The 26112-nt window shown below is 38.4% G+C and overlaps 1 protein-coding gene across 1 annotated transcript; it reads right to left on the bottom strand.

Annotated features, from left to right (window-relative positions):
• Positions 1–22140, bottom strand: FEM1C (fem-1 homolog C). Its single transcript, XM_082835741.1, has 3 exons — positions 22010–22140; positions 20431–21148; positions 1–4637 (listed from the first exon to the last, which is right to left on the bottom strand). Exons 2-3 carry the CDS (start codon positions 20972–20974, stop codon positions 3331–3333), a joined length of 1851 nt encoding a protein of 616 aa, XP_082691867.1. The 5' UTR covers positions 20975–21148; positions 22010–22140; the 3' UTR covers positions 1–3330.
• Between the last annotated feature and the right edge of the window lie 3972 nt (positions 22141–26112).

Below are 26112 nucleotides of genomic sequence, written 5' to 3'. Positions count from 1 at the left end.
ATGAATGTTGTGGCGTATCATTTTCCATTGTGTGACAGTTTATTGGCTGGCATCTGAATACAGTACTTTTTGGAAAAATACACAATGGGAATTGACAAAAGGGAGAGAAACTAGTTGCTTAGTGATGTATGAGGGCAAAAAGAAAAAGATGACAATTAATTTTAGTTTTCTTAGTAACTAAAATGGTTAAAGTTCCAAGCAATAATGCTGCTGTTACAGTGCACAAGAATATGGTTATTATCTCATCCGGCCCCCACAATTCTGGGGAAATTAAAAGGATTATTATACCTGTAAAATTCAACCTAAGGCTTCTGCTGGGTAATATTATTTTAAAGAGCTACTTTTTCAAATATAACCTCAACAGTTTTCCCAAGTCACAGGAGACGAGGGCCTCGAAAACATTATACATTAAGCCGCTTTACAAGTGAGCAATCACTTAACTGCAAAATCATAATGGGCACCAAACTACCTTTGGTTGATTTGGGCTAATGTCCCTGTCAGATTTATGGATAAGAAAATGACTATTTTTAAAATCTGTAATCCACGTGTCATTATAATGTAGACTGGCATCTAAATAAAATGACCATTTCTTTTACAGAAATGATCAAGAGTGGAACATCTAAAATTCAGCAGGCCTTAACAGGGGATTTTTATGGAAATGCAACCAAAACTTATACATTAGCTCCAGCCAACATTACCATACTACAGTGTACAGCTGAGAGTACAATTAGCTCATTATTAAATTACTCATCTGTTGGTTAAAAAAAATAACACAAACTTAAGGTTTTTTTTAAATTCAGTCTCACAATTTTGTGAATACTTTCTGACAAAGGCCTTAAACAGTGTCTGAGGGCACATTTATGAAACAACCTCCTCTAAAATAAAATGGACAATTTTGAGCTTTTAAACTAAGTGATTTTTCAAGAGCTCCTAACATCATTTGGGGAGACGGCAAATAGAGAACTGTATCTTAATTGAAATAAGGCATTTCAGTTATCAAGACTGAGGAATAGTTCTAAGTTATCTATGTTCAGTGGTGGGAAAATGCTATGTAAAGAAATCCTTATTTTATACTAGAGTTGCACAATTCAAATTCACCTATAAAATAGTGTGAGATGTGCCTTACTATAAGAGCATGTAAGCCCTCCTACACCCTCCCAAAAAAAGGAATATTAAATCACTTAAAATCCAATTGCTCACCGTTCACCCCAAAATTATTGAGATCAACTAATGTAGATTTACTGTACTTGCAAAATTTTCCTTTCTTTAAAAAAAAAAAGGCTGTTCACGCATATAATTCTTATTCCAGAAGGTCAGAGGCAAATGATTTCAAAAATTGATATCTGATATTTCTAGAATAATTATCTAAATCACAAACTATTCTTAATTTATGTGGCAGTTCAAATATTTCATCAAATTTTCCTATAGTAAACAAGATATTAAAATCTCTTCATCAAAAGGTTGCAGAGCAACCATTTATATCCAAATCACCTTTTTCAATGGTGAAATTAAATATACAACCTAGTAAAATGAGTAAGGATATCTCTTAAAAAATTAAACTTCAATTATTTAACCAGAAAGTAAGTCTAATGCTTTTTTGTTTATTTACTATTCTTCATTACAAGTTTTTTACTGAGTAAAGATGAAATAAACCTAATGTGACTGTTTGCAATGATGACTCCTTAAATACCCCTACATCAACCCTCAGAATAAAATGTCAACACAAAAATCCAAGTGATCAGGCTCATTAAACTCACAGGTAAACTGAGTTTTTCCTCAAACCAATAAGGAGCTTTTTATTCAGAACAATTTCATTAAGACATTTGCTGGGCAAATATGCCATCATAAATTTTATTCTGAATAACAATAAAGTGCTGAATGATAATTACCTGAATCTTTTTTAGTACTTTTCATTTATTTTTTCTTAAGTTAAAAGAGCCCTTTCTGTGGCATTAGCAAAGCTGTGAAAAAAAAATCCAAAAAAAAAAAGAAAACAAAGAAGGGAGGGAGAGAGGAAAGAAAGAAAAAGGAAGAGAGAAAGAGAAAGAAAAAGAAAGAGAAAAGAAAAGCTAATTTTCAGTAAGGGAAGAGGAAGCACTGCAACCTTTTGTGTTTAATTAGGGTGACAAATAATTGAGACCAAAGTAATTCATGCAAGTTATCTTCAAAGGTATACTTAAGCTTGAAGAAAGAAGGAACACTGTTACTGACCTCTGATACTATGGCAGTAAATTGCATACTAAAAATACCTTAATTATCCTAGATGCCTAGATCTGGCTTGGCAAGCATCATGCCACTGACATGCTTCAGCTCTTTTTTGTAAATAAAAGTGATTTGCAGTTCAATTACTGAATATTTCAGTGTGACTCATTAAGCTGTGTGATAAAACTTTGAGGTTAAATTTAAGCAAATTCTCTACACCTAATCACATCATCAGCACAAGCAGGACAATGCTGGCGCAGCATGAAAGGTGGGTCACTTTACAAAGATTCTTCCTTTTACTGCATGATATATTAAGACGACAGACCTAAATTTCAACTGGGTTAATGAGTTAGAATAGCTTTGTTTCCCAAATTTAGCACACAATAATTTCAGTGGATTAGAGAAAGAAACCTCAGATGTAAAGAAAAAAACAACAAAAAAGCTTGAGCTCTGGTAGCTAACCTGTAGCTCTAAAAATTGTCATGCTACAAGAGTACTTTCGTAAAATGAACTTTGTAACATACTTAGCAGTGTTTCAGAGTTGAAGGTGACCAGCTGCTGCATAGAAAATATGCTAACATACAACAGTCAAGTTGAAGCCAGTGCATAGAGAAGATAAAGCACTTATGGTAACTGCAAATGGTAACAAGTCCATAAAGTTTGTACAACCTAACATGGATCCATAAGGGGAAAGAAATTGATAAGTAGAAATGGTTAAGTTAAAAATGAGGTGGAAACAGGGGAGAAGCTCAGAGAAGAGAAGGAAGAAGCACAAAAAAGACATTCAATTGTATAAAATTCACAAACCAGAAAAGTATAAAGACACCACTGAAAAATGGTTAACTCTGTCCCAAGCACCCAACAGCAAACAAAACCAGAATGGATAAGCCTTTGGCAGACAATTTTAGAAATCTGAATATGAGATTACATTTCTCAATAATTCACAAACAATATATTATATGGTATATTTATATTAAATACTGGGAAACCAATCCTGTAAATTTGATGCTTACAATGCTTTAGCCAATGAGAGCACGATGAAATCAAGCTAAATGAATGCTGGTGTTACCACAACAGTGCTCATTTATGAAACAACTGTTACCAAGTCGTGCTTCAACAGTCAAATTATCATCTATGAAGTGAAACGAAGGTCTCTAGCTTTTCTGGGATATGCCCTTTATAGTATATTCTATGATTCACTATGACACGAGCAGCTAGACACTGCAATGTGGTATGATTTATAGGCTGGATCAAATTTTTAGCCATTTCCTTCTCGTCCAGCAAGTCACTAGCAGTTTGTTTGTGCAAGTTTGTGGCATCAAAATGTGCACCTGATTTAATAAGGAGATTCATGATGTCTGGATGGTTGTTCAGAGCAGCGATATGGAGGGGACTGTTGTCATCCGAGTCTCTGACGTTCACATCAGCACCACATTCTATCAGTATCGCAGTAACTTGCAGAGATGGAAATTTACAAACAGGGTACTGCCCTACACAGGTAGTATTCTTGTCCACAGCCAGATGAAGAGGGCTGAAGTTATTCTTTCCCCTTGGATGCAGCTTAAGAAACCTGTATATAGTTTGCTTTTTGAAATGATCCTGTTCTAGAGTACAAGGAACTTTTTCTAATATGCAAATCAAGTGCAAAATAATGGAAAGAGCCTTATTTAACTGTAATGGGTCTGCTGGACACTGAGTTTGTTTGATCGCTCGCTCTATTTCAAGGACACTTTTGCACAGTATGCCCATAAGATCATCAAATGTAACAGTGGTTCCCAGACCTTTAGCCCTATACTGTAGCATAAAAGAGAACAGTTCTGCAAAAGATAGTAAGCTGCTGGCGGTCATCGGGCTTAGAGGGTCCAAATTGTTCTGCTGCATATCCAAAGCATACTTCCATAGGTTGATGCATCGTTTGAAATTTCCAGAGTCTGCATAGACAGCACCTCTATATCTAATATAGTAAGAGGTGTCAGGATGAGAAGGACCGAGAATACGTTCTCTAATTAATAGTGCCTGCATTCTCATCTCATCAGGATCAGCAATAAGACCTTCTAGCTCTTCTGCACTGTTTACCTCCTTGGCATAATCATAAGCCATTATTAGTGTCTGCGGTACTGGTTTGCTAATTATATTAGTCCTATCACTGTACCTCATGTTCATTGCCTTTTTCCAGTATTTCAAAGCCCCAAGGAGATCTCTTTTTTTGTCTACAAATGTAGCTCCCAGAAGCTCTAGAGCATTGATCCTTTCTGTCTTGCTGGTCTGTGCATGGTGAGTCAGGAAATCCACAATATTTGTGTGACCAGTCACACTTGCTGAGAGAAGGGGAGTCATTCCATAACCATCCTTTTCCATCTTGGCACAATACATAAGAAGCATCTTCATGATGTCCAAACTTCCAGATTCTGCGCAATCATGCAATGCAGTATTACCTTAAGGAGGAGGAAAAAAAGAGAGAACGTATTTGAGGGACCAGGATATAATGTAATACATATGTATACTTTAGAATCTAAAGAAAAGCAGGCAGCTCCAAGCTGCCCTCAATGGGACATACTTTAATTTGATTACAAATAAGAAAAAAATGATCCCCAGCACCTAAAGCTAATGTCCGACACACAGCAGGGGGAAAAAATATTGGTTAAATTCTTTGAATAAACGAAATGACAAAATAAGGCATGAAAAGATATTCAAAGTCACTAAATGAAATTCAAAATTAATCCACGGCCTCTTGATATTTTTCAGTAATGTTTTCAAGTGTATATTCTACAACTAAAAACTGACGAAATGAAATTAACCAGCTATTTACAGTTTTGCTGACAGTCACTTAACTTTCTGGGTCAGACTCCACATTTATAAATAAGAAATCTAGTCTGTAACACCTAAGAGTCTCCAATTTGATTCTAAGAGCCAGAAATTATTTTTTCAGTATTTCTGATTGCCAAGTGAACCTCAGCTGTTTTAGTCAAAAATCTTGGTAACAAAGTACAATACTTTCTTCAAAAAACTCACATAAGAAAAACAAGTCCACTGAAACCTAAAAAATATGTGGGTGGTTCAACATGAACTTTAAAAGGAGACATCTGAAGTGTCCTTTCATAATGGATTATTTCCCACTGTAATTTAATTTTCTTAAACATTCTTTTTAAATGTACTAAATGTTCTAACACGGTCCGATTCTTCCCACACATGCATTAAAACTGACAATAGACACTGGCACATTAGTAAAAGGCTGTGTGGATGGAACATACTAAGACATAATCACTCATTTTAGCTACCTAAATTTAATCTAAACATTCTACTAATAATCAAAACAGAAATTATCATGCAGACCTTTGATATCTACATACACTGTTTACAGAAAATTTCAACAGTCTTTTTAGGCTGTGTGTGTGAAAAATAACTAATATAGCTGGGTGAGACAGCTATCTTTAGAAAGACCTGCTTGCAAGGATGGCCCTGGGCTGGCATCTGGAATGTTGTCTGGTAAACAGTTCCAAGATATAAAACTTCCCCTAAATGATAAGGGTGGCTTTTATGCTGACTACCTGCTTTCCTTCTGGGACTCTGGAATTTTGCATATGTGCTCAGCAGAGGGTGCCTTTATGAGCAGTGCCCAATAAAAACCTGGACATTGAGTCTCTAACCATTCTCTAATCAATCAAAATGGGTTTCCCTGGGCAGGAATATTGCACACATGCATTTATGTTGCTAGGGGAAGACAGCTCTTTGTGACCTCACAGGAAGGAGAGAGCATAAAAAAGCTTGCACAAAGATTCCTCTAGGCCCCAACTGTGCCTTTCCTCTTATGATCCAGGTACATGTCCTTATTATATCACTGTAATAACTCTTAGCCATGAGTACAACTGTATGCTAAGTTACCTGCAAACATGGGGGTGGCCTTGAGGACCCCTGACACAGGATGTGTACTAGAAAGTTGTTTAAACCTGAATACTTCACGTAACAGATCTACAGATAAAATTCCAAAAAGCACAAGTTGTAATACATTAGGACTTTAAATCTCTTCACAAGTTTATCCTGTTTAATTAGTCTTCCATGATATCTATAGGGATTATATTAAAAAATCTGGATATGTTGTGACCCAGGATTCCAATGGTCTACAATGGAAGGGTGTCTGATAGAATGTTTTAGCAATGTGTATGGTAACCAAACACTAAAGAGAGCCCAGAACTTCTGACTACTAATGTTCATTTGCTCAAAATAATTTCAATTAAACATGACTACTACTAAGTATATTTTTAAAACTCTTTTGAATTATGGATCCCTAATATTCCCATTTTCTCTAAGAAATAGACAATATAATAGAAATATAAACAGAAGGCTTAGATGGCATTCTTCTCTATTCAGAACAATAAAATCAAGAAAAAGAATGCAGCAAAAGCCAGTTTTTTAAGTAACTGAATTGACATATTAGAAAAATGCAGAATATATATATTTTGAATACACCATATACTGAAAAAATGTTGTTTTGTTTTGTTTTTTGTTTTAAAGGAATAAGAGACTCTCACATCTAGTATTGGCAGAGGTAGCATGATTACCCTCCCAATCAGAACCAGAAAAGCTGAAAACTGCATTTAAAAAAAATCTGTATGACCGCCTGTAAGAGCTCACAGGGAGACAACATCCAGGAGAATAAAGAAAATTAGTTAAGTAAAGTCCAGAATTTGGGGAAGCTTTCCCCAATGACCTCTACTGATTCTGGAATAGGCAGCTAAAAAACTGGGCAGAGCTTTTGACCCTTCAGGGCTAGAGGAGAAAACTGGAGTCCAAAGCCCATTAAGAAATCCCTATACACTTTAGGTTATAGCTCTGAAGGGCTGCTCTCTAGGAGTTAAGGTGAAGTGCAAAGAAACCAGCGTTCACAGGCACTGAAATGCAAGTTAAAATCATCTTCATATTGAATTAAAGTAATCCAGAACTGCTAGTATATATGTAATCAAAAGCCAGAAGCAAATACAAATACTACTCAGATGAAGATATTATCATACTAGAGCTCAAATTATTTTTATATATTCTTCATATATAATGTTTGGTATCCAATCAAAAATAATGGACAGAAGAGAAAACAAGGAACCACAACACAAAAACCAAGGATAAGAGCTAAGAGAAAAGCCCAACAGAAGATCTAGATAATAACAGTTATCAGACACAGACTTTAAATAATTATGCTTAGAGTATTCAGATATTTTAAAAAAATTTGAGAATTAGAAAACTGTAAACTACAAAAAAGAACCAAATGGACATTCTAGAACTGAAAAACTCAATGGGTGGCTTTAAAAGCACACTACACACAGCTGAATAGAGAATTAGTGAACTAGAAAATTAAGTCAGATGAAAATACATAGAAAGAAGCATGCAAGTGAAAGGATGGAAAAACAGGAGACTATAGAGACAGAGGAAACGATGTCAGAAGGGATAACATGCTTAAAACCAGAATTATAGAGTAAGAAAATAGGCCCAAAGCAATATTTAAAGAGATAAAGTTTGAGAATCTTCTGAAGCTGATGAAAGATTAAGCATAAATTTAATAAGTTTTATAAACAACAAGGATAGACAAAAAGAAAGCCACACTGAGGCACTCTACAGCAGAACCGTTAAAAACTAAGGACAAAGAGAAAAATCTTAAAACCAAAGAACAGGTGGACATGACCTGCCAAAGAACAACAATTAGACTGACAGCAAAGTTCTAATCAGAAACAAGAGAAGCCTTAAAGCACTAAAGGAAAATAAATGCCAACTTAGAATTCTGTGAAGTAAAGGACCGTTTCAGGTGAGAAAGAAAAGATGAGCCACATGGAAGCCTGGAAAGGAGAGTATCAACATTGACAGAAAGGGTAAATTTGTGAGATATCTAAATAAATATTGACGTTAAAAATAATATCTTGTAACAGGGTTTGAAACACATATAGAAGAAAAATGCTTGACAGCAATAGCATAAAAGTAAAGAGGGTAATTGGAGTTGAAGTATTCTAAGATTTCTGCCTTGCTTGGAAAGAGGTAAAATTAGAAATTTATGTTAGCCTTTGATAAGTCAAAGTAGTACTATCTAGAGTAACCACTAAAATAATAGAGGGTATGCATGCATATAATTACTATATCCTCTAATATAGAGAAAAAATGAAAAATAATCCAAACAAAGACAGAAACAAAGCAAAACAGGTAGACAAATAAAAATCAGTAAGTAGCTAGGAGATTAAAGCCCAAATGTTCCATTAAAAGACAAAAACTGTCAGACTGAAAATACAAACACACATAGAACTCAACTACATGCTGCTTACAAGAGAAATACCTTAAATGTAAGGATAGAAAAAGGTTTAAGTGAAAAGATGAAAAAATATATATACTTTATGTAAAAATTAACCATAAGAAAGCGGTCTGATATTAAAATATCAGATTAAGTAGACTTTAAAACAAAATACATGATTACAGATAAACATTTTATAATGGCATAAAATTCAAAACAACAGAAAGATATAATTCTAAATTTGTTTTCACCTAAAAACAGCAAAATAAATAAAGCAAAAATCAACAGAACTACAAGGAAAATCAGATAAATCCACTCATAATACATTTGAACACACCTTCTTCAGTTTAGGAGACGAAAACCAATAAGGATATTGAAAATTAAATGAACACTATAGAATTTAATTTTTTTCTAAGGACACATGGAGCATATACAAATGCTGACTACATTCTGGGCCATAAAATGAGACTCACACAAATGTCAAGGGACTGAAATCACTGAATATGTTCTAAGTCCACAATACAAGTTAGATTAAAAACAAGCGGGGAAAAAAAAAAACCCTAGAAAAATCTCCACATATTTGAAATTTAAAAATATACTTTTAAATAGCCCACGGGTCAAAGAAGGAATCCCAATGGAAAGCAGAAAATATTTTTATCTGGATGATAATAAAAATGTTAAATAAAAAATCTTATGGGATATGGCTAAACTATGCTTAAATGTACATTAGAAAAGAATGGCTTTTTGAAAAAACATCTAAGTTTCCATCTCAAGAACTTACAGGGGAAAAACAATATATTAAACCTAGAGAGACTAGAAGCAAATAATAAAAAACAGAAATAAACGAAGAGAAAAGGTACCAGTATGCTAGCACGGCATTTTTCCCCTAAATTGTATTAACTATCGTGAACTTATATTAATAACTGTGCAAAGTAGAGAAGATAAACTTGTTGTACAAACAGAAACCAGAGAAATTGGTAGTAAAATAAAAACCCATGTCTCCCAATTGCCATTTCAGTGTATTGCGCATTACTAAGGTCATATTTTAAATGCTAGTCATACTACACTCCAGTGAATAAGTTACTTCTAATATAAACCAAGCATCATAATAAAACTTCCACCAATCATATTACTTTCCAGCTCAAAAGCTTTCATGCTTCCTCTAAAGAAACAGCTGAAAATCTTTAAGATTTCAAAATTCTACAGCATTGATTCTCAAAGCACTATCTGTGTGAGGATGAGAAAGCAACAAGGCAGAAATCTACAGTTTTAGAAGGCATGTCATGTGAAGTAAAGCTTAATCTTGGTAGTGGGAACACACATAAGAAGATATACTCTGGGAAATAGATTTTTAAAAAGAGAAATATTTCCCTAACCTACCTCTCTAGCCTCATTCGTTGTCATCTCCAGTATGAATGCTGCTCTGTGAATCTAGCCCAGGAGCCAGCAAACTTCTTCTGTAAAGGGTTAGATAGTATTCCAGCTTTTGCAGTCCATAAGGTCTCTGTTGTAATCACTCAACTCTACCGTATAACAAAAAGTATCCATAGGCAATTGGTTAAATTAATGGACATGGCTGTTTGCCAACAAAACTTTACTTATGGACATTGAAATGTGGCTTTTGTGTAATTTTCACATGTCATGATATATTATTCTTCATTTGATTTTTTTTTCAACCATTAAAAAATATAAAAAATGTATCTTAGTTCTCAGGCAGTACAAAAACAGGGGGTGGGCAGGATTTGACCTCTGGGCCAGAGTTTGCCAACACCTTCTCTAACCCAAAAGACATCATCAATACCAGCCACACACAAGGCAAAGAAACTGCTTAGGCTTCCCATCACTGTATTCTAAGTTACCTCTCCCAGTTCCTGGAATAGTCCCGCTTACTTCCACCTCCATGCCTCTTCTCTTAATTTTCCTGTCAATATACTCTTTCTTCTTTGCCTTTTTAACTTCTTTTCCTCCAAGTTGCACCAGAAATTTCAGCTGCTCAAAGAGGCCTTCTTGGTTATACTATGTCAATTTATCATTTTGAGAATGCCTGGTGAATAAATGTTTCATTCATCCTGGTAAGTACTCATGTTATATCTACTACTATAATCTTACGTAATACCTTACATAATATGTTAGTGCTTCACAAATAGGTTTTCTTACCTAAACTGTCTATTCCTAAAGTACACAGAGCCTATGTTATATTTCCTTTATATCCCAGATAGCAGTTAGCACAATATCAAAGCTAAGGTAGATTCTTAAATTTTTAATACTTGATATCACAAAAAATGATTCAAATAAGGACAAAATAACTTTAGAAACTAAAATCTTAGGGCTTCCCTGGTGGCACAGTGGTTAAGAATCCACCTGCCAATGCAGGGGACACGGGTTCGAGCCCTGGTCCAGGAAGATCCCACATACTGCAGAGAAACTAAGCCCGTGCACCACAACTACTGAGCCTGCGCTCTAGAGCCCATGTGCCACAACTACTGAAGCCCGCATGCCTAGAGCCCATGCTCCGCAACAAGAAAAGCCATCGCAATGAGAAGGCTGTGCACCACAATGAAGAGTAGCCTCTGCTCGCCGCAACTAGAGAAAGCCTGCGCACAGCAACGAAGACCCAACGCAGCCAAAAATAAATAAATAAAATAAATAAATACATTTTTAAAAAAAAGTAAAATCTTAGCAGGAGGGGATCACCTTTATTATTCTAACAGGTTAAGTATATAACCGCCACACTTTCATGCCCTGGAAGCCCTAAAAAATTTCTGAATTATAACCTAGACCATTACTTAAAAGTTAAGAAAACAGAGGTCAAAAAAAAAACCCAATACAAAAGCATAATTTTACAGCAACTATGTCATGTCTCCAAGTGTCTTTACATAGTATATTTTGATAAAGTTGTAATCAGAAAATATACAACTGTTTCCTGCTTTTCACCTACATCTTAGTCATTTTGTCATGTTCCCTGTATATAGTCTACATGAACTATTTACACAGATACTACATAATCACTCTTAATGGCTTTATGGTTAAAGTTCCAGTAAGGAGGCATGTCATAATTTACATAAACACTTCTCTGTTGATGGACATCTGCATTCCTTCAGAATTTTCACTATTAAAATTAATGCCTAAAAAACTATAAGGACAGATAACAGACCAGTGATTGCCAGAGGGTGGGTGCTGAGAGAATGGTTAACTGCAAAGGGGCATACAGGAAGTTTTCATTCCACCTCTATTGTAGTGGTGGTTAAATTACAGTTTATGTTTTTCAAAACTTAGGGAACTGGGCTTCCCTGATGGCGCAGTGGTTGAGAATCCGCCTGCCAATGCAGGGGGCACGGGTTCAAGCCCTGGTCCAGGAAGATCCCACATGCCGCAGAGCAACTAAGCCCACGCGCCACAACTACTGAGCCTGTGCTCTAGAGCCCGCGAGCCACAACTACTGAACCCGTGTGCCACAATTACTGAAGCCCGCACGCCTAGACCCCATGCTCTGCAACAAGAGAAGCCACCGCAATAAGAAGCCTGCGCACCTCAACGAAGAGTAGTTCCCACTCACCGCAACTACAGAAAGCCCACGCGTAGCAACAAAGACCCAACACAACCAAAAAAATAAAAAAGTAATTGTCGTGATGGCTGCACAAATCTGTGACCACACTAAAAATCAATGATGGGTGGTTTTTAAATGCGTGAATGGTATGTGAATTATGTCTCAAAGCTGTTTTAAAATCAAAGTATTTGTTTTTAGTAAAGTATAGTTTTGACTGATAGAAACAGCAATTAAAAGGTTTTTTATCATAACAGATTTGTCTGGAAATGCACAAAAACAGTTCTTATTGTAACAGGCAACAGCCAATTTTGACTCCATGTTAGATCTGTTTCTTGGACTTTAGCCTTTGCTTTTCGTTGCTTTTGTTATTATAATCATACATAATTTCCTGCCTCAGGGAACCCTACCCACCTGTGAATGGCTGCAAGAAAAAAAGAAATTAACACATCTCCTCCGGGAGGCTGGCCATTCCAGGAGATGTTCTCCAAGACTGATGGCCCTTTTTACTTTACTTCCTCCCCACCTCTCCCTCCCTATTCTGCCTTTTTACTTTACTCCCGATTCTGTAAAAAAAACTGGCATCCAGACCCCATAAGGTGGTTTTTTGGGGGACCCTAGTCTGCCATCTTCTCGGTCTGCCAGCTTTCCGAATAAAGTGGTACTCCTTGCCTCAACACCTCGTCTCCCGATTTGCTGGCCTGTCGTGCGGCGAGAAGAGCCAGCTTACACGACAGCTCCAGCTCGCTCATCATCTCTCCTCTTTAGCCTGCTGTGCTTGGCATCCATTCTTCTACCTTGCAGCTGGGGATAAGCCGAGTCTTTAAGAGAGGTCCACCTACAAACATGGGGGCCGGGGGGGGGGGGTGCAGTTCAACTGCATAACAAGGCTGATTGCAAGCATTTTACTCCTGGACTAGCTAATTGGTATGTGTTAAGGGAGCAGGTGGGAAGGGGTAAAGAGGAAAACTTTAGGATATCAAAGGAGCACTAGAAGGTTCCTCTGCTCAGAATATTTCCCTTCCCCATGTATGCTATAACACCAGAGATACTCAAGGACAAGAGTTTGAAAAAAAAAAAAAAAAGAATCAAAAATAGGATAGGGGGCTTCCCTGGTGGCGCAGTGGTTGAGAGTCCGCCTGCCGATGCAGGGGACACGGGTTCGTGCCCCAGTCCGGGAAGATTCCACATGCCTCGGAGCGGCTAGGCCCGTGAGCCATGGCCTCTGAGCCTGCGCGTCCGGAGCCTGTGCTCCACAACAGGAGAGGCCACAACAGTGAGAGGCCCGCGTACTGCAAAAAAAATGATAAAAAACTACTGGTATTAAGATTACCACGTGCCTTCCCCTCATTAATTCTTTATATAAGGCAGTGAGCTAGGAATACAGAGAAATTTAACAATACAGGTCCTTGAGCTCACTACAAAGTTAAATGCTAAAAAATGCTCAAGATGCATTCATGTGACTCAAGGGGGATGAGGACTTGCCTTTGAAATGGGTCTTGATAGCAAGCAGTAATATCTGAGCTAAGGGATCAGGACTAAATTCAACTAATAATAGTATAATTTGATGAAAATTACACAACATAAGTTGATGAAAACATCAACATTACAATTCAGATTTACATTCTAGTTCAGACTCTCTATTCAACTGCAGCTCTACCCAAAGGTAGGGAAAAAAGAGGAAAAGAGATATTTTAATCAAATTTGCATCCATGTGACTTCTTTACCTGGGCCTCTCCCCAACTCTTCCACCTCTATCTTCCAACACATGCATTCCCGATGTCTCAGTAGCATATATCTTTAGAATGCCATGGGCTTCCTAAATTTTCTTTTAAACAAATTTAATTAATCAATGTGATTAAAATCTCATAAAGATGAACTCAGTGAGGGAACTATATGTAGCTAAAAGATCAATAAGTAAAACTTAACCACTGCCTTAAGTTTGTGTTGCTGGGGATGACTCTGAAATAGCAGTAGTGTTCAGGAGCTACTCATTTTCACCATCTTCAGTTCAATCTTGTGAGGACACAGTTTACAATCCAATCTTCACGGATAGAGGAACACAATAGATATTTCCCTACTGCACTCAATAGACACATCATCTACAGCTTAGCTTCCCCAACTAGGATGCCAAGTTTCCCCGAAGACACAGAGAAAGTGTGCCAGGAGATACAGGAGGGAAAAGGATGAACAAGAAACAACTTGCAGGAGCAACTTGATCTGGGATTAAAATGTTAATGAGCTCAACTAGTTAAACATTATTATTATAACAAAATAAGTATGGAATGTTACAGAGTAGAAAGAAATTTTAAATCCCTCTCTTTCACTCTTCTCTGCTACTAGGTGTGTTCTGAGGTAACCAAGAGCTGAGCTAGAGTTCTCAAAGAAGAAAAACAGAATTTCAGCTTCCAACACTCTCAGTCCTGAAGTATACAAATAAACTACCTACATGACAGTAGTCATTATCCTTGTCCATTCTCTTAATACCAACCATTCTTAATTTACAGTGGAGATTTTCTTACATGAAATTCCTTTGGATTTACAGTGGATAAGAGAAAAAAAGGATTTCTTTTTTTTAACATTCTCTTGATTGAAATACATCTATACCCTAAACTGCCTATACTATAGGAGAGAAAGAATGCCTGGGGTTTGCTTCAAGCTACTGCAGAGAACAAAAGGAGGGAGCAATATATTTTTTAACATATATTAACAAATGTGGATAAATGTTGAAGCAAGGTGATAAATACATAATGGTTCAAAGTATTCTTCTCTCTTTCTCCACTTACATATAAGTTAGAAAACTTCCATAATAAAGAGGCAAATAGGTGCTTCCCTGGTGGCACAGTAGTTAAGAATCTGCCTGGTGGGCTTCCCTGGTGGCGCAGTGGTTAAGAATCCACCTGCCAATGCAGGGGACAGGGGTTCGAGCCCTGGTCTGGGAAGATCCCACATGCCGCAGAGCAACTAAGCCCTGTGTGCCACAACTACTGAGCCCACGTGCCTAGAGCCCGTGTTCTGCTACAAGAGAAGCCACTGAAAGGAGAAGCCCGCGCACCACAAAGAAGAGTAGCCCCTGCTTGCCACAACTAGAGAAAGCCCGCACACAGCAATGAAGACCCAATGCAGCCAAAAATAAAGATTTAAACTAAATTAATATAAATAAATAAATAAAACCAAGGTTTAAAAAAAAAAAGAATCCGTCTGCCAATGCAGGAGACACGGGTTCGAGTCCTGGTCCAGGAAGATCCCACATACCATGGAGCAACTAAGTCCATGTGCCACAACTACTGAGCCTGTGCTCTAGAGCCCGCGAGCCACAACTACTGAGCCCGCGTGCCACAACTACTGAAGCCCACACGCCTAGAGCCCGTGCTCGCAACAAGAGAAGCCACTGCACTGCAACAAAGAGTAGCCCCCACTCGTCACAACTAGAGAAAGCCTGTATGCAGCAACGAAGACCCAGTGCAGCCATAAATAAATAAATAAATAAATAAATAAATAAATAAAAGATTTATTTATTTTTAAAAACAAGGCAAAAAACTGCCTGATCTAGCTCTCTCAAACCCTTTTAAAGCTAACCATACTTACGAGCCTACATGGTTTTCTCCCTTTTCTAAGCTCCTATAGAGTTCTACCTGTACCACTCACTTTTCACAACCATTGTCTTAATGTCTTCATGTACGTATTTCTGTACTACAAGGACCAGAAAACACAGTCCTTGCCATCCAAGAGCTTATAATCTTTCCTCTCCTAAATGCAACACATTCATTCAACAAACTCATTTACCAATTGCCCCCTGTGGGCCAGATTACTCTTTCTAACACATGGATACAAACACCAGGTCTCTAGCCTCAATGAGCTCACAATGTAACAGAATTAGAATGTACTAAGATGGGTTTCTCTAAAAAAAAAAAACACCTCAGTCGTTCCTCAGTCGTTCCTCTGCTGAAAACATTCACCGACTTACCTACCACTGCATAAAGAATAAAGTCAAACTCCTTTACCTGGAAGTCAATGTCCTTTTATACTCTAGCCCTGACTGCCCTTTGGTCCAAATATGCTACTTTCCAATTTCTGTACCCTCCAAGCAAATTTCTCAATGTGCCTTTCCTTATGCCATTTCCTAAGCCTTAAAAACTGGATCAAATCCCTTCTGCAGATCTCAACTCCAACAATCCTTTCAAAGCCCAGTTAACTCCATGAGGCCTTTCCAGTCAGTACACTCTTCCAAAATCCTATATAATGAATTTATACCATTCCTTTATCGGTGAACAAATGTGATGTGCTGTATCTTTTCAGAGCCTCCACAATGTCCAACACAATATCTGGCCTACAGAAAATGCACAGGAATTATCCTATTACTAATTTACTTAATTACCTTGGGTATCTAAAATAATTGACCCATGCGTGAGGATAGCCTGTCCTCTGGGGCCAGTCTCCCCATTCCCAACTCAAAGAGCTGTTCTAAATAGGTCTGTAGTACTCAACCAATCACTTTCAGGTGCTCAATTTCCAGTCGAATTCGGGTGTAAAAGCAGAATTGAGGGTTTAAGTAACTTTTCCATAGATCTGCAAAGTCCTATTATGAGTCAAAACATAAACAAACAAACAAAAAAACCCTCAAATATAAAAGAACCAGGGCTTCCCTGGTGCCGCAGTGGTTGACAGTCTGCCTGCTGATGCAGGGGACACGGGTTCGTGCCCCGGTCCGGGAGGATCCCGCGTGCCGCGGAGCGGCTGGGCCTGTGCGCCGTGGCCACTGGGCCTGCGCGTCCGGAGCCTGTGCTCCGCAACGGGAGAGGCCACATCAGTGGGAGGCCTGCGTACCGCAAAAAAAAAAAAAAAAAAAAGAACCAAAGAAAGCCAAAGATGACTATAACCGTGAAGTACTGAGATCAGTGTTATGGCCCTAAGATGGGCTTGTCTAATCACTCCTGATTTGAGGTCTATATTTAAATAGCAACCAACTTTCCTGTCTCAAAAATGAACTGTTGTGTTATACTGCAGCAGCATTTCTAAATATCTCAGTTTTTCTCCCTCTTTTGAATGGCATGGGAAAAAATGGAACCCACTGTCCCCTCAGGTAATGAGTTAGTTGGGGATAAAGTATTTCCAAAACTCTAAAACAGGAAAGCACTACTGCTGCATTTACCACAGTGTGGTTTAAATATCTGCTTATGAACCTGTCTCTCCAAACAAGCCATGAGCTCCTGAAGAGCAGGGAATCAAGGACTGGATATCTTGTCTTACTCATCTTTGTATATCCTAAGTCAAACAGTCTGGCACACTCAAGGGACTCAATAAGTGCTCTCTCAATTAATGAACGAATTCCACCTTAGGTTAAAACATGTTCAAAATGCCAACAGCCTGTTAAAAAGTAATGGAAAGAGGTTAGATAATATATTCAAATGTCAACTGCCTGTTAAAAAGTAATGGAAGGTAGAAGTCACATGCATTTTATATTTAAGCAAACCAAGCATAATCTACTGACATTTTCCTTCTTCAGAACCATTTCCAACAGTTTACATATAAAATTTCCTAAGAAATTATCCCATTTTATCCCTCATCTTATCAGTCTTTTCCATTTTTTGCATGGGGATAAAAATGTGGGAAAAAAAAATCCTTTCTTGACACTCTACCAGATCCTTCTCCAGTGTTCCTGCCTCAGTTTCAAATAGTTCCTGTTTTTTTATTACCCCCCAAACCCATAAAATAAAAAAAAAATCTGAAAAGTCGATGAGGGAGTAATTATCAAAGAATGGAAGCTTCAGGACCAGAGTGGGGGTGGTACATACATACTTTAATCTGCCCCCAATATTCTTTAAGACTCACTGTCAAATTTAAAAGGCACTATGCAAAAGTTAAAGTACTGCACACAAAGTGATATATTATATATACATACACTACACACGTATGTATTATGTGTATATATGTATGTATATAAAACTGAAGCTATATGAAAACAATTTTTGGTATAAAATTGTTTTCTCTTATGTGTACTTCTTTAAACAGCATAAATACTAGATATTGATACTGAGGTAAAAAGAGAAAAAACTCTAGAATTAGCCAGAAGAGGGAGTATACACATCCTCAAGTACAAAACTATATGATGATGGTGTTAAAAGGTTTTATTACCTCTGAAATAGCAAAGGTAATCAAGTTAAATATTGTTCACAGTTTACTAAGGGAAAATGCTCACTAAAATATGGGCTATTTACACTATAGTTCTCCCATACATTATATCTCTAGAAGTATAAAGAACTTTGAAAAAGAGAAGGAAAAATAGTACCAGTACTAATCTCTCCAGTGACCTAAGTTTAAAACATGCCCCAATTTGATTTAAATACGTGAGTTTATCAACAATCTCTACATCATTAGGCTGATGAATAAAAAGCCCAAAACAAACTAAAAATTCAACAAGCCTAAACATGCAGCCATACCTTTTAAACCTTTCTCTTCTAGGTATGATTTCAAAGCATTCCCAATACTAACATGGTCAATTAAGCAGTAATTTGTTCTTTTAAAACAAACATTCTTTAAAAGAATGGTGACTGTTTAAAAAAAAAGAAAGTCATGCTGTCCTTTTACCCAACACCTACATCAAAGATAATCAGAAACAATAAATCATTCATAAGAAAGAATGTTTACAGAAACATTTCTTATAGTGAGAAGGCAGAAGCAATGTAAAACTCCATTAGTAGAAGAGTATGCAGCTACTGAAATTAAAGAGCTATTATTAATGACATTAAGGATAACATTTATTAAGCTAAAAAACAAGTACAGAAGAGCACATAAAATAAAATTTCATACATATATCTAAATGCAAAATTCAGTATCTTTGGGAGGATTATCTCTAAGTGCTGGAATTTTGTGAGATTTTATATTTCCTCAGGAAAAAAATTTACAAAAAATCACAATGTGGCTGTATCATTTTTATGACAAACCTTTTTAAAAAAGATTATACTAACTTCAGTAAATATGTCCAGTAACTATGTGGTGCCCCATAATTGTGTGGTTTAGCCACTCTGAGAGGCAATCAGTCACTATCACAATGATAAATTGCACATTCACTTTGATTTAGCAACTACACTTACAGGTATTTATAATACAATTATTTTCACACAAGTGTGCAAAGCCACAGATTTGTTCAAGAATATTCACAGCAGCATTGTTTATTTTGGATGTGACCTGTCTGTCAACAGGGACTAGATAAATTATGCACACTCATACAATGAAATACTGTGTAGCCATGAAACAGAATGAGGTAGACACGTGTGTTGGAGCTGAATGACATTCAAGATAAATTAAACTGAAAAAAAAAAGAAAGAACAGTATGCATCAACTAACAAAGAAGAAAGAGGGAGAGATATACAGACAAGTATACTTGTATTTGCATAGACTATCTTGAGGACACACAAAACACTGTAAACAATGGTAGCTGGTGGGTTGGAGGTCTAGAAATGAAGGGTGTTAAGACTTATTTTTCATACTAAACACTGTAAACCAATTTGTATTGTGTGATTTTTTTTTACCATGTATGTATGCTCCTTTAAGTTTTATAGTTTTTTAATATTACGCAGTGAATTACTTTGCTGTTGTATAAACAAATATGTTTAAGGAAAATAATGCTAAGTATTAATATTATACTATCAAAACATTTGTTTTTAAGGGTTAAAAAAATCCTAAACTATCATCTGAACAGTATACATGACCATAAACCTGAACTCTTCTTCTGGACAAAGAAGTTTACATTGTTGCTAGTCAGCAAATCCACATCTGCTTAACCTAGTCCTTGTTTTGCTCTGGGCATTGTAGCAGTTTAAAAAAATCTGTTCTCTCTTGCTATATTTAATGAAAGGATTTTCTATTGGCCACACAGTAAGTATGGAATAAGGGAACAGATTTTCTCCTTTTCATGGATATTAATCCTCCCGGGTCAGTATGGCCTAGCCATCCCTGACAGAATAACAAATGAAATGCCTACATAAGACAAACATGACAATGACTCACTAAATATAGTAGTTTCTACTCCAAGGGTATTCTAAGAAAATAAAACTAAGAAAAATATATTAAATCAAAGTATATTCTTAAGTAAACACAAGTCTAATGGCTCAGATCAACTGCCACTAACATGCTTGAAACTTTGGGGAACGCACTTCCCATAAATTGTAAGTTACTCCAAATAAAGAGAAAATGCTGCTTAACACAGTGATAGAGGGTGTTTTTTTTTTTTATCACATTTGTCCCATGTACTATCAAATACCAAAGAAACAATCAACAAGGTTATACTGGAAGGGATACCTAATCAAAATAGGTCTGTCAGTGTTGGCTTACTCAACACCCCTGCTTATAATTATGTATCAAACTTCCTGAAAATAAGTGGTAAACATTTAAAAAATTAAAATGAATATGAACTCACCTTTAACACTTTTTCTATTAACATCTGCCCCCTTTTCAAGTAAATACTGAGCAATCTCTTTGTGTCCTTTGTAACATGAGATCATCAAGCATGTATGCCCATGTCGGTTTGACACTTCCAAATCAGCTTTGTGTTCTACCAGGTACTTGACTATTTCCAAATGGCCATCGAAACAGGCAGCTCGAAGAGGAGTTGAATTGGTTAAAGTCGTGTTGTTGACAGACGCTCCATGATTTAACAAAGACTGAACCACCTTCAGATGTCCTGCTGCAGAAGCGGCCCACAAAGGGGGAGCCCCCTCAATGGTTTCGCCATCAAAATTGACCGAGCCCCCGACTTCTATGGAGGCACTGCACTGCTCCAGGAGAAATTCCACCATGTCAAGGTGCCCATACCTGGCGGCCATCAAGAGTGGGGTGGCCCCATTTGTTTTTTCAGAGATCAAGGAGGAAACCTCCTCTTTAGATTTGCTTGCCAACAATTTGGTGAGAAGCCGGAGTTTGCCATCTCGAGCTGCATTAAATACTGCTGTCTTTAGATCCATTTATGTCCAGTTGAGAGGCTGTGCTTTATTTATCTTTCAAAGCAAAGCTCCAGCTTAACTCTATTGACACAGGCAAGGGTTACAGGAACCAAAGTTCAACGTTAATCACGGCGCCCCAGAACGGATGTATGTTCTGTCTATTGCCGTCCAACATATGACAACCAGAGCGCCAAACTAGAGAAAGAAAAAAAAAAAAAGTAGCGGTTTTGAAATTTCCATAGGTAAAGGCGAAAACACTAGGTTTTCTTAATTTTTACTCCTGGGGGCGGGGGGAGCCACACTTTAGGGACTACTCCGCCTCCTCAAAAAAGGTTGGAAAGAAGAATACAAAATATACACACAGAGACCCAAATGTTATGGTGGGAGACAGTCTCTTCTCTGTATACGGTAAATTTAAACACTACAGGCAACCGGTTTTCTCGCCTCCTAACCAGCCAAGCTTTGGGCTAGTTTTGCTTTGCACACGCCCAGAGAGAGTACAACCCAAAGAGGCAGGAGACGCGGGTGCAGAAATGTTTCCCTTTCTCACATCTGCAGAGGAGAGCGGGCCAAGGGCGCGAGGCTGCAAGGCCTCGCTGTGGCCAGGATGGCTTTCGAGAAGGAACAAAAAAGGTCGGACCCAACAAACCGCGGCCAGCTAACGCCAAAACCCTCACCCAAAAGGTTCCCTCTCCTTTAAAACTACTCGAGGCTCTCAGGAAATCCGGCTGCCTTTTAGCTAACTTCGCCCGCCCCATTCTGATCCCCACCCCCCGCCCCGCAAAGGGGTCCGTAGGTTCCCCAAACCACAGCCGCCCCTACACAACCTTCACCTCTACCTTTTCCCGATGGGGGCAGCCCCCTCCCCAAGCTCCTCCATCAACCACGACCCCCTCCCGCAGGCCGATCAGCCTGTGGCCTCCAGCCCGCTGCCCGCTGCCCGCCTTCCGTTCCTGCGAGCGCCCTCCTTCCCCTTCCCGCCCAGGCCTCCCCGCGGGAGCCTCAGGCCGCGGCCCGGGCTCGGCCGACCGCCGCCGCCGCCGCCGCCTCCACTACCTGCCACTGGGCTAGTCCTCCCCGCCGCCGCCGGCCGCTCGGGCTCGGGCTGCCCCCTCAAAATAAGACCGCTATCCGCGCCGCCGTCCGGACCGCCCAGCTCCGCCTGCGGCCGCACAGCTTCTCCATACCCCGCGCCCCACAGGACTGAATCCGGCCGCGCCGCTCGCCCCGCCTCGCCCCGCCCCGCCCCGGCGAACTGCCTCCCGCCCTCCCAGTCTGCGCGGGCTGCAGCGGCTACAGCAGCAGCCGCGGCGGATGGTGTAATGGATTGCGGGACGGGGGCCGGACGTGCCAGAGCACTGCTTCACATCACCGACGCGGCAGCCTCGCCATTGGGCCGGGGGAGGGCGGCGGCTGCCGCCAGCAGCCGCCTAGGGGCGGGGCGGGGCGGGGCCACGCCGGAGGCGGCCGCCGAAGGTTGGCGGAGAGGCTGCCGAGGTGTCGGGGGTTGTTCCGCGCTCCACCTTTCGGGGCGCTGGTTTCGGGTACCTTTGGGTCCCAAGGCCATAACCCCCCAGAGGGGTGGTAGCCATTCTTTCTTTCTCGCAGACATCAACTCTCTCAAACTAGTCTCTTCTAAGGCTCCTTCCTTTGGTGGGCCCTGGAATATACCGAGCTCGTTGTGAGGCCTCAAAAAAGCAAAACAAGAAAAACGCAACAAACTTGAGAAAAAGCTTAGTTTTGGAGGCTGCCAAACATGGCTTAGTTTATAAAAATATGAACTCTAAGAAAATATAAAGCTACAAGGAATGATAAAGCTTAACAGCGGTGTAAGTCTTCGAGTTCTTCACTCTGAACAGTAAAACCAGGAAATGAGAGGAAGCTAAAAAGTTAAGATAAATGAAAAGAATTACTACTTTGTGCACCAGGAAATAAACTTGTGGAATTCATGACGTTAACACATGGGATGTTTTAAACTAGGTTGAGGAAGAGTTTAAATATGTTTGGAGACTTAACACCCATAGTGAATCATGATGAGAAAATAGTTTTGAAAAACGTAGTTTTCAATCTCTTGAACACTTTATTTTGGGGGACTTAAACTCACACACAGTTTTTTGGTACCGTTAAGAGAAAGAGAATGTTAGATTAGACATTATCTGACCCCCAGCATCATAAGTGTAATTAGCATTATTACTTAAAAAGTAATGCAACATTAAAGACATTTTATTTAAAAATCACTTCATTTTTGCATATTTACTTATAGTATTGTCCAGAATTTTACGTAGTTTTGTATAATTGAAATAATAATTTACATACAACTACATATTTTGCTTTTTTACCTTACTATACTCTAAAGATTTCTCATTTTTTATGGTCTTAATAATCATTTTTAAGTGGGGCATTATATTTGCCTCAGGCAGTCAGTATATAGGCTCAACATCAGTACTCCAAAATTGAAGTTAAGGTTACTACCACTGAGAAGAAAATAAAGAAGGGCAGAATAGAAAGGATGAGGGTAGCAATCTATAAAAATCAAACAACCAAGAGGAATTGGCTGTTTTATCCCTAGTGTTAAAGATCACAGTTCTACACTTCCAAGGTGTAAACACCAGAGTACAGTTTCCCAACCAAGGCCTAATGTGAGCTGACCTATCTCTCTTATCAAATTCAATAAGATGATATAAAAATTTACATCAGTGGTGTTCAAATGGACATGAGCATCCCCCAGGGGATTTTCAAGGGGTAGGTGCACACTTAGTTTTAAGGCCACCAGTTTCTGAATCTTCAGCTTGCATCTGTATCACTTCCTAAAACTGATCTGCTGGTAAAGGAATGCAGTATGGCATCTCCCTGTTTCATTTCCCAACTCTTTTACAATAGCCATATATTTCCCAAATTGCAAAAATAAAGGACATAACTTTCACTCACTGAGAATCTTAAAATGGTGCATTGTTCCAGGGTATAAAACCAGGCAGGGCTTCCCTGGTGGCGCAGTGGTTGAGAGTCCGCCTGCCGATGCAGGGTACACGGGGTCGTGCCCCGGTCCGGGAAGATCCCACATACCGCGGAGCGGCAGGGCCTGTGAGCCATGGCCGCTGAGCCTGCGCGTCCAGAGCCTGTTGCTCCGCAACGGGAGAGGCCACAACAGTGAGAGGTCCGCATACTGCAAAAAAAAAAAAAAAACCTCAGGCAACCTTTGTCAGTTCTTTATCAATTTAAAATATTGCACTGTACAGAGAAAGTATACTCCTAATGACTTGATAACAAATTCTTTTGCAAGCTAGGTGATTTCCAAATAATTACTTTCAACAAAGTATGACCTCAAGATCACTAAGTGAGTTTATAAATTGGAAGGAGTTCAAAGAATTGAGTGAATTGATGTGACAACACTTCTTACAGCCCCATATACTTATTAATGTAAAAACATTTTCTTAGAATTTGTAAAAATGAAAAATTGAGAAAAACATTGATGCTTAACTCTGTCTCATTCTTGTAAGATGTAGTATTTAACAACAAATGTATGCACTAATTGTAAAAAATTACATGTTTAGTAATTATAAACATTTGTAATATATTTTGCATTGCTTAGATACCTTATCATTTCTAATAAATATAATAATATCTTAATCTAGAAGAAAATGTTCTAGCACATAGTCTTTCAGTCATAGGAAATTTTAAAATTAAATATATTTATATTTTCATCACAGATAAATGTAATAGGATGATCAATAAAATACATTCAAACATAAAAATACATTAAACTAGGATATGATCCTGAGGGATGGGGAAGTGGAATGGAGCTATAAGTGTGAAAAGAAAAATAAATTACATAAAATATACTGAAGGTAAAGAAGAGTTTGTTCATATATTTTGTAAATAGCTGATAATAGGCATAATTGCTATGGTATTTAGATTTCATTGGATTCACTTAAGAGTGACTATTCTAGCTTAAAATGTCATTTTTACAGTATGCAGGAAATTGTATCCTTTGCAACTGCTTAAACTTACGACGAAAAATTTTAGATGTTAACCTAGAAATATGCAAGAGGGTAAATAATATTTCATGTATGTGAACAAAAATATTTGAAGACTACTGATTTACTCATTAACCTCCTATTGGAGGTTGTCTCCGTTTCTACAGATTTTGGCAGTATTTGTTCTTCAAATCTTTGTTTTTAGTTTTCTTATTTTCTTAAATAGAAACTCAATTAAAATTCCGTTTTCTGTTTTGCTGAAAGATCTTACATTGTGCTCCTAAACACCCATCTCCTAGGGCACCTTTTATGATTGGGGAGGAGAAGTTTTTCGTTTGGCTTGCTTGGTTCGACTTGGATTGGTTTGGTTGCTAAGGCTTTTGACTCTGGTTTAATCAGCAATTACCGTGGTCCTGAAAGCCTCAGAATATTTTGGGGGATATAACAAGGAGAACCATGGACTCAAGGTCAAGGAGTCTGCAGGTGGTACAGGTGGGAACTAGAGAGGTAGAAAAGGGGGAAAGGACCAGAGGGAGCCTCTGAATAACCCATTCTGGTAAGTGCCCGGGGGATGGCAGGCAAAAGACGAGCCACTTTCAGGAGCCAAGGCAAACACCCAGTCTACCTCTGAGGGGAAGCCTTGTGTCACTGCATTCACAGCTCTGACTCATTGGGCTTCCTTGAGACCCAAGGCACTACAAGTCCCTAGGAGGGCACCTCTCTGCAAGGCCCCCAAGACACTGTAAGCCCAGAGGGGTCACTACCCCATACCTGAAAGGGTGGTGGGAAGGAACTGGACTAGCAGAGACGGGGCACCCTTATTACTAGAACAACAAACATTTTCAAGTTGTCTAAGTTGTTTTCTTCTTTTCATGTATTGCTTTGGGATAAATTTCCAGGAGTTGGATTATGGAACATCTTTCTGGCTTCTCATACATATTGTATCACTTTCCCAAAGAGTTAGGCCAATCTGCTTACACTAGTGGCAAGAGAGTGTGCTGAATTCGCTGAAACTTGTACCCACTAGATATTATATTTTTAAAATTCTTGCTACTTTGGTATGTGTAAAATAGTACATCAAAATTTCCCAAATTTGCCTGACCACCTTGTGATTTTTTGGCGTCCATATAATCTCCTATAATTAGTAAACTATTCCTTCTTAAGTTTTCCTTCTGGGGATTTTTC

Source organism: Leucopleurus acutus (genome assembly GCF_964270905.1).
Source record: "Leucopleurus acutus genome assembly, chromosome: 3".
NCBI lineage: Eukaryota > Metazoa > Chordata > Mammalia > Artiodactyla > Delphinidae > Leucopleurus > Leucopleurus acutus.
This window is presented reverse-complemented; position numbering and strand designations above follow the sequence as displayed.

What these genes read in the sequence shown, in the direction of transcription:
- FEM1C (XM_082835741.1), bottom strand. Translation starts at nt 20,974, where the DNA reads ATGGATCTAAAGACAGCAGTATTTAATGCAGCTCGAGATGGCAAACTC. An exon ending in TAATAGAAAAAGTGTTAAAG is followed by an intron (nt 4,638 to 20,430) that starts GTGAGTTCATAT and finishes CTCCTCCTTAAG; the next exon opens with GTAATACTGCATTGCATGAT.